This window comes from Harpegnathos saltator, unplaced genomic scaffold (genome assembly GCF_003227715.2).
Source record: "Harpegnathos saltator strain DR-91 unplaced genomic scaffold, Hsal_v8.6 scaffold254, whole genome shotgun sequence".
NCBI lineage: Eukaryota > Metazoa > Arthropoda > Insecta > Hymenoptera > Formicidae > Harpegnathos > Harpegnathos saltator.
The window spans coordinates 127,864-137,500 of NW_020230044.1; the positions used below are offsets into that span (position 1 = coordinate 127,864).

Sequence of the window (9,637 nt, forward strand, 5' to 3'; positions counted from 1 at the left end):
CTCAACTCTTGGTCAGGAAAAATCCTAGGGAAATCTTTCTCATCAGAATCTCGTTGATTTTACCATCATATCCCCTTTTACCCTTGGAGAGTGGAGAGGTCCTTAAGATTTTCCATGGAGTCTGAGCAGCAACTCTCGCTGCACCCTCGGCGGACGGCACGAGGGTGGTTTTCCCCACGTAGTCGCGATTGTCGGCTGTCGGTGGCGCTCGCGGGACAAGGTTTCCTAGGGGTTTCCGTGCGACGGGGGTGGTGAGGAAGGAAGGAGGGAGGGCGTACGTGCAGCAGCCCTTCCGACCCCTCGCGGCGTACGGTGGTACATACCGTAGGAGAATCGATCTGAAACTAGGAGTCGCCGCAGTAACCGCTGGGAGGAAGCCAGTGTTACAATTCGGGGGCCCTGTATGCGCCAGTGAAATCTTAGACGCCGGTTAATCGTACGCACGGTGGTCGTCGGGTCGCTGCCGCCAGGTACGTCCACGTCGACGGACGTACGTACGTCGCAGCCCCTGCGCTCCTCTGTTCTTCATTTTCTCTCTTTTTCTCTCATTCTCTTTATTTCTTCTTTCTCTTTCTCTCTTCTTCCTTCCCCCTTTCTCACTCTCTCTCACTCTCTCTCTCTCTCTCTCTCTCTCTCTCTCTCTCTCTCTCTCTCTCTCTCTCTCTCTCTCTCCCCCTCTCCCTCCCTCCCTCTCTCTCTCTCTCTCCTCCTTCTCTCTCTCTCTCTCTCTCTTTCTGTCCTGGAAGAACAGAACGCACACGAGTGGCCGGCCGGGGTGGCCGTGCTTTAATCGCGGAACATAACGGTGGGTGTGCGCTCTTCGCTCTCGCGTGCGTGGGTGCGAGCGAGCGAGACGGAGCGAGGCGCGGCACCGCGATTGCGACGGAGACGGCGATAGCGTCTCGGTGAGTCGCACGCGTGAGAAAGGAACGAAAAGGCAATTGTTATCAGTCAGTAAATCCAGCCAGCCAGCTAACCAGCCAGCCAGCCAGCCAATCAGCCAGCCAGCCAGCCAGCCAGCTAGCCAGCCAGCCAGCCAGCCAGACAGCCAGCCAGCCAGCCAGACAGCCAGCCAGTCAGCCAACCAGTCAACTAGTCAGCTAGCTAGCTAGTACGGATGGTCTGTCATCCGACTAGTAGTGAATCCAGCTTGCCAGCCAGTTAGGCCAAGTGTCGCGTTTCGCTCTCGCGTTCAAGAAACACGAGAAAGAGAAGGCAGGGACGAAACAAGAGAGTGAGGGGGAGAGAGAGAGAGAGAGAGAGAGAGAGAGAGAGAGAGAGGGAGGGAGGGAGAGAGAGAGGGAGAGAGAGAGGGGGGAGAGAGAGAGGGGGGAGAGAGAGAGAGAGGAAGAGAGAGGCAGAGAGAGAGAGAGAGAGAGAGAGAGAGAGAGAGAGAGAGAGAGAGAGAGAGAGAGAGAGAGAGAGAGAGAGAGAGAGAGAGAGAGAGAGAGAGAGAGAGAGAGAGAGAGAGAGATCTTACGAGGGTGTACGCGCGAGAGCAGGCTGGGCAGACAGCGCGACCAGAGAGTATATACGCGGTATAATGCGACGTGCACCCTTCTTTCTCATCTTGATGGCTTCTTTGGAATAAAGCCGCGCGCTTGCTGGGACGGTTCCTTACCTGCAGGGCTATGACGTAATGGCAAGAGAGGTACGCACATCCTTCTATGGACATATATCCTTTTCTTTCTTCGCCGAACGCATGCAGCATCTACTCCGCGCGAGATGCATCTTCGCGAATAACGTTTTTTTATATTTTTCCTTGTCTGTTTACTTACTACTTGATGTTCTATCTTGTTTGTCTGCCTATTTGCTTATTTGCTTCCCTCTCTGCCTGTCTGCCTGCTTACCTGCCTGCCTGCCTGCCTGCCTACCTGCCTGCCTGCTTGTATGTCTGCTTACGTATATGTCCATGTGCCGTGCCTAGCTAGCTTCCCGTTTGCCTGTCTGCTTGTGTACCTGCCTACCTACCTATCTGCCTGCCTGCCTACCTGCCTGCCTGTTTGTCTGCCTGCCTGTCTGCCTGCCTGCCTGTCTGCCTGCTTGCCTGCCTATCTGCCTGCCTGCCTGCCTGCCTGCCTGCCTGCCTGCCTGTTTGTCTGCCTGCCTGCCTGCCTGCCTGCCTGCCTGTTTGTCTGCCTGTCTGTCTGCCTGCCTGCCTGCCTGCCTGCTTGCCTGCCTGCCTGCCTGCCTGCCTGCCTGCCTGCCTGCCTGCCTGCCTGCCTGCCTGCCTGCCTGCCTGCCTGCCTGCCTGCCTGCCTGCCTGCCTACCTACCTGCCTGCCTGCCTGCCTGCCCGTCTGCCTGCTTGACTACCTGCCTACCTACCTATCTGCCTGCCTGCCTGCCTGCCTGCCTGCCTGCCTGCCTGCCTGCCTGCCTGCCTGCCTGCCTGCCTGTCTGCCTGCCTACCTGCCTGCCTGCCTGCCTGCCTGCCTACCTACCTGTCTGTCTGCCTGTCTGCCTGTCTGCTTGCCTGCCTGCTTGACTACCTGCCTACCTACCTATCTGCCTGCCTGCCTGCCTGCCTGCCTGCCTGCCTGCCTGCCTGCCTGCCTGCCTGCCTGCCTGTCTGCTTGTCTACCTGCCTACCTACCTACCTGCCTACCTGCCTGCCTGCCTGCCTGCCTGCCTGCCTGTCTGCCTGTCTGCCTGCCTATTTGTCTGCCTGCCTGCCTACTTGTCTGCCTCTTGCCTGTCTGCCTATCTACTTGCCTGCTTGCCTGGCTGCCCCTATTTGTTCGTCTGTCCGTCTGATTATCTATCTGTCGCTCGTCTTTGCCGCGAATAAGAACGAGATTGTCGTCGTGGAAGTTCTCCTCTCCGCGGAGGACGCCTCTCGGTGACCTATTTTCACGTGACCTCGTGACACCCGACGGTCCTCGGCTTGCACCCCCAGAGTGCATCACCCTCTCGGCAAGGCCGAACGACCGAAGGGACAAGCCCTTCTGCCCATTCTCCTCCTCAATGTGCGCGTTTCTCTCGCATGTGAAGGTGTTAGTGCTCTAGTTTCTCGTTCGTAGATCCTTCTCGGCATCGTTTCACTCTTTGGGAATACCACGTGTGCCTTGATATTTTTTGCCTTCGGAGATCTGCTTTGCCTTCGGATTTTTGGTAACCAAGAATATTCCTCGGAACGGAATTACGTTCGTCGGAATTCCTGAGGTTCCTCACGTTCGCGTGCTCTCCGTTGGGTTATTTCGCGCGTGCACCGAGGAAACGTTCCTCTACGGAAACTCTTGCCGATTGCCACTAGACTCTACATGTTGGTTTTCGAGGATACTCCCCGGCAATTATATTACTCGATAATTTTTTGAGGTCTTTCACTCTTTGTTGTACTCGCGCGACCTGCCACGTTCCAGCAACGTTCCGTCCATTGTGACGGACAGGCTTTTTCTTCATTTGTAATATAGGAAGGAATATAGTTGTAGAGAGACTCGACGCTATTGTCCTAGTTTGTGGACATGTTCTGAGTTATGATCCAAGTCGTTTATCACCACCCATGACTTCTAAGGGGAATAATAAATTGAGATATATACGCTCGCAAGGGGATGTGATTGAATACATTACTCTTCTATAAAAATTAAATAAAAGATCGAACGTCCGAAAGACGTTCTTTAACCGATTTGAACCGATTTGATTTCGAGTTCCTTAATCGATAAGGCAGTGGTTAATAACGCGTTCAGAGGAGAAAGATCTTGGGGACCCTAAAGGATTACGAAGTATCCCTTTTCCTGCGTTATTTTATTCGTAGCTGTTTTCCCTCAGGATCCTCCTGCTTCGGTATAACACATTGTCTCTCTGTTGATTCCTCATGATTATCTTCATTTCAATAATAAGTAATACCTTGAGTATTAATGGTTGATGACGATGTTTATATATATGATATATAAAGTCGATTGGAGCTTGTACATATATGTATGTATTTTTAAGAGTTCATCATTTTTATCGCTGATTCGTCAGGTCGTCAGATATGATTCTTATCATTTCGTTTCTTTTCATATTCACCATCAGAATACTACTCATCCCTTTACCCGTCTGTCGCGAGTGTTTTCTCGCACAAGACAGAATCTTTCGTAATACCTCGAGTGTTAGTAAAATCCTGCCTGTTGTTTTATTTGCACGTAGAACCCTCTTCGATGCTTCTCTCGCTCGCCAAGTTCATTTCGTCACTTTGTTCTCTCGTAGATGCTCCTTCGTTGTCCTGTACGAGCTCGTCTTGCAGGGTCGTCTTTACGTGCGTTTTGTTTCTACCGGTAGAAACCTTTTTCACGCTTTTCCTACTCATAGACTCGCTCTTATTGCCTCTCGTCTCCTTATAATCCTATCTACTGCTTGGCTCGCTCGTAGATTCTGCTTCACCGATTTGCAAGGATCCCAGAATCCTGGTATCGTTTGCAGCTGCTGACGGTGGAACTCGCGCGAAGAGAAGCCCGTAGAATACAAAAGTTGAAATTCAATGCGCCCTTTGGAACATTTCGTTCCCTCGCAGCGTGTTTACGTTAAAAATTATACACGGCGGAGATGCGAGAATGTTACTCTTTCGCTGGAATGCTTTTCTCGCTCGTAGAACGCTCTTTACTTCATTGTATGCACCTCGTCGCTACTTTGCATGCTCGCAAAATTCTTCTCGTTGTTCCGCACGCTCGCAGACTCCATGCAAAATCTTTATCATCGTTTGTCACATTTTGCAGAATTCTTGTATCATCCTTTCGCTTCATCATGAAGGCCTTCTTTGTTCGCTCTTACAATTTTATGTGTGTCAAATTCATCGGAATATTAAGAAGGATTTTTTTCTTCTTATAGTCCAATTTTATCCCATTTGCGTTTTGTGAAATAGAAAAATGTCGACAGGATAAATAAATTAATGAGAAACGTTCAGAGCACTTAAGAAATCTCTCTCTTTCTCTCTCTCTCTCTCTCTCTCTCTCTCCTTCTTACTTGTTCAAAATGTTTTTACGTAAATTAAGAAAAAAGTTCCTCGGACCCGTGAGATAGTAAATCCTAGCAAAATTCCTTGTTAAAGGATGCACTTGAGTTTGCAGATTCCAGTAAGAAAAAAGCATATTATAGTGTATCGACCAAATGTGTACTACACGTGCTTACATTCGTGCAGGAGAACATTCGTGAAGGAGCGAGCAATTGAGATTATTTTTAATTTCTTAATATAAAATATACTCAATGTAAAAACGCATGTCCACAAGAATAAGTCGATCGAACGCATTATCGTCGCGAGTATATTTGTTTCGAGATGTTGTGCGCTTTTGTCTTTTGATGTACCGCGAAAATTCCGCGACTTTAGAATAAAGTCAGCGACTTTAAAGAACAAAGGACGACCTCGAGTAGATCAAAAATTTGCTAAAGTGGTTAGCGACGGTTCTTGACGATACTTCATTAAGGGATGCACCTGGGTACACCCCTTGCGTTGCACAGACCGCTGCAGCTGCAGGCGGTTCCCTATTTGCTCGTTAGCACGTTGCTATGTTGTTTACTGAGTTCCATCCACGGGCGAGTTCGCGAGTGCATCGAGGGTTGCAGAGGATTAGGGTGGGAGGAAGGGGAAGGAAGGGGAGAAAGGCCGATTCTTCTATCAATCAGATAAATTCAAATAAATATGCAACTTCGAGGTCTTCAACTCTGATATCTCGGAAGAGTCCTAAATCCTCAGATGTCGAGCGATGTTTGATCCTCAGATTCTGAATGTTCTACTTCCCGTCCAATCTTTCGCCGATGTTGCTTCGGATTGTTGCGCTGCTATGAAACGATACAGTTTGCCGTGGGAGGTTCTTCGATTCGCGCGATAATTGGATTGGCGTAGATTTCGGAATGATTTTCACGGTCCTTGTCCATGTGTCACGTGATTTTGTCACATGAGTGAGAAATTTTCAATTGTCTTTAAAATATGCGCGCCTGCCTTTAGGCGCCCGTAGATTTGAATTGCAACGTTTGCCGAATGATAAAATGGAAATATATGAAATAACAGGATTGAAATGCAAGTAAAAATAGACGAATCAAATTACATCTTGCGTTGAAACAAGCGCTCATACCATCTCTCACTATCATCCTTAGCACATGGAGAATAACGACAAATAGACAATATAATAATAATAATACGTTATCGAGACCGATGAATGACCGGCAAAATCGACGCGCTGCATAGAATAAATAAGCTAAATTACAAGTTAAGACCGGTTGAATCAGGTCAGTGCTTTTGAGCATGAACTGCGCACGCTCTATCTTTCTCTCCTCTCCTCTCTCTCCCTACCCCTTCTCTTTCTCTCACTGCCTCCCTCTCTCTCTCTCCCTCTCTCCCTCTCTCTGCCCCCTCCCTCCCCCCCTCTCTCTCTCTCTCTCTCTCTCTCTCTACGTCCTTAGCGCCACCCCGTTGAAGACTAGAGACAATTCCAAACATAACGCACCCCTTCGACTCACATTATTCCGAGATCGCCAGCGACGTCGGGATGCAATCCCGCCGATCGAAGAGTGCAGTTATACCTACACAGTGCGGAATAGTACGATAAAGTGCTGCGGTAACTCGGCATAGATATCTGTGAATAAATCGTACAAAGTAAACTCACCCCTCGACCGGCAAATTAATGAGATAATTATTCACCGATAAACCCGCCGGAGTAGCTACCGCCGAGTAGAGAGTCAGTGAAAAGAGCATGTGCAAACCACGTGCGCGTATAGCTGTTATACTCAAGTGCCTTTCATTTGCGTATACTTTTAATACAAATATCATTCAATCTAATCATCATTCGTCTGATTCGATAAAAATACGCTTCTCCAAGTGTAAATATAATTCGAAAGCAAAGAGGTGTATTGTGAGGTCAGAGTCTTATGTTCGTGGAATCTTCGTAAATACCCGAACTTACAAGTTTTTGTGGATTTCGAAAGCAGAGAGATCGCTAGATCTTTACGCACGTAAAATTTGTAACGAGAGTAGGCCTAAAATTAGTCCTCAAATTCTGGCATGTGACAATTGCATTGTGAAGATATTTTTGCAACCAATTCGTACCAATTCAAGATGTAGATTCTGAGTTTCTCTTTTTCATTTTATATTAATTTCTTTTTCTCCTGCTCTAATCATATATGTTGATCATGCAATCGTACCGCGCGATGGACTCAGGACAGTTCCCTTTTGGTCCTACATGTCCTGCATGCAATTTGTATACACGCGTATCTTTACCTCGTTTCCCTCCGATCTTCGGAAAGCGGTGAGCTTACGTCAATTTTTCTTTCTTAAATGTTGCTTTGTCAGCGACGTCGAAAACTACCGAGTGGGTATGTCCATTTTCGCAGGACGAAATATCCGAAAGTCTCATATACAACACTTTTTATTCCATCAGAGCCGTTACAAAATTACCGTTGTGTGTATGTGTGTGTGTGTGTGTGTGTGTGTGTGTGTGAGGCTTGCCGGGAAATTATTTACTCCACTTAACATCTGGGCGACGAGCGTTTGCCTGAGTTATACCTCTCCAAGCTTCCATGCTTTTCTTGCAACGAATTATTTTTAAGTTATGTGTGAGTTGTTGCTTATTTGTCAGTCCCTTTGTTCGTGGCTACGCTTCGCGTGGTAAAACCAGTTAGTGATCGATCGTTTGTATGCATACACGAGCTAATAGGGAAAGCGAGCTAATAAGGAAATAAATTTGTAAATTCATCCAATATCGTGCGATATTCCCGTGAAGATTATACAGTGAATCGTACATCACAAATAACGTGAAATCTGCTACATTACCCTATCTTTAATATTCAGGAGCTTTATTTTTGCAAAGGGCTTTTTAAACGAGCGTAAGCTTGCACGAGCTTCCGGAGAATATTTAAGGTCAATAATCAATTGCAAATGTCAACCATTTTTAACTTTAGTCGTTCATCTTTAGTGGTTCACTGTGGTATGCAGCGCATACCAGCGCATACCATTTTTTCACTGTACTAAAACTGATCGAGATTGCACCCATGCCCTTTTTGCTACGTATAAAAATTTCTTTTTTGATGCTTAATCACTATCTGCATCCTAAATTCTGCATCATCCATCTAGCGTTCCATACATTCTCGTTCTCGCCAATAGAAGGAAATGTCATTGTTTTATCATCTGTTGTATGCGCGCGCGCACGCGTGTATGTGTGTATGTGTATCATCAATGTGTGTCTGTACTAGTTGTTTGTAGTACAACGCAATATTAAAAGTTATTATTTAAGAGAATGTCAATTGTATCATGTAATTTTTGCATACAGGAGTTACGGACCAAGAGACCTTTTAAGATATGGGACAGCTGGCGTAACGTAAGAAAGGGATTGGTCGTTAGCAATTTCGAAGAGTTGATTGTCCGGGGTAAGAAACACGTAGATTTAACGAATTAGCCGTTAAACTCAAACACTAGCCGATTAAGAATCAAATGACTTTTTGTTCCGTCCGGAGTCATGCTTCTCTAACATTGCGATCGCCACAAGGAACGATTTTCAAAATGACGATTTTATTATTATGAGTCTGAGTTTTTCGATTAACAGATTAACGATCGTTATATTACGTGTCGTAACGTGTCTTTCCTCTCTTCCGGGACATCCGGGACGGTCGTTGGTTTATCGATCGCGACATATACTTCTTTTCACGTGGAACATTCTTTTTTTTCTTCAAACAGCAGAGAAACCTAATTTGAAGATCTCGCGTTAGAAATGCGACAAAGCAAGTCAGATCAGTGACAGAGATCAGTTATTCACGAAGACTAAACAAACAAATGAGAACGAAAGAAGAGGAGAGAGAGAGAGAGAGAGAGAGAGAGAGAGAGAGAGAGAGAGGGAGGGAGGGAGGGAGAAAGGGAGGGAGGGAGGAAAAAATCGATGCTCGTCGCGACGCGCGTTGGATAACTTCCGCGAGCGTCACGCGTGCTTCCGGAGCACTCTTTCTCCCTGTCCGGTTGGCGAGGAAATATTTCCGGTCGGAAATATTTCCGCGCGCCGTATCGCGCGGTATTGCATTATCTGCAAAGTTCCTTTGAAAGTGTCGCTCTCGCCTAACATTTCTCACAACATTTCTCCCGGAGACAAAGCGCCGTTCGTTCGAGAACACACCACACCATTATTCGCAACTGCGCCCATTCACGTGATTACACAGTACAGGCGACACGTGGCGCATACGCGCACACACACACACACACACACACACACACACACACACACACGTCGTCATCGCACCGTACGTGCACACGTACGCGTATGCCTATACACGCACAAAAGCGCCCGCGTTTCACGCGCGTACACACGCGCAGCCAGGGACGTGAAAAAAATAAAGCGCGTCTCATTGTTTCGCGACGTCGGAACGAACGCACGAGTTCGTAAAGCTTGAACCTTCACGATGTTGCTTTTAGGTAAGGAAAAGCTGGGCGTGCCACAAAATGAGAATGTCTCGTTAGTTTTGGAGTCGGACGGCACGCAAGTTGAAGACGGCGATTACTTCAAGACATTAGGCAACAACACGATCCTACTACTGCTGCGGCATGGTGAACGCTGGTGTCCCACTGGCGTCGACATCATACGCGCTGGTACGTGAAGCACAATCGATCACAGCGATCGATCTTTTACGGGGAAATCGGCAACTTGGTTGAGGTGGCTAAGGTTGAAGTGACACGGAACGACAGG

General features: G+C 47.5%; 1 protein-coding gene across 3 annotated transcripts in view; it reads left to right on the forward strand.

Annotated features, from left to right (window-relative positions):
• Positions 1-327: 327 nt before the first annotated feature.
• Positions 328-9,637, forward strand: part of Drep2 (DNA fragmentation factor-related protein 2) — a 16,393-nt gene continuing 7,083 nt past the window's right edge. The window contains exons 1-4 of one of the 3 annotated variants that reach the window (XM_011139314.3): positions 328-470; positions 1,503-1,651; positions 8,237-8,333; positions 9,367-9,540. In XM_011139314.3, the coding sequence (XP_011137616.1) occupies positions 1,640-1,651; positions 8,237-8,333; positions 9,367-9,540 (283 nt within the window). In that variant the 5' untranslated portion in view covers positions 328-470; positions 1,503-1,639. Of the gene's footprint in view, positions 471-1,434; positions 1,652-8,236; positions 8,334-9,366; positions 9,541-9,637 lie in introns of those variants that run through there. The other 2 variants (XM_025299164.1, XM_019840921.2) reach the window with 2 other exon arrangements.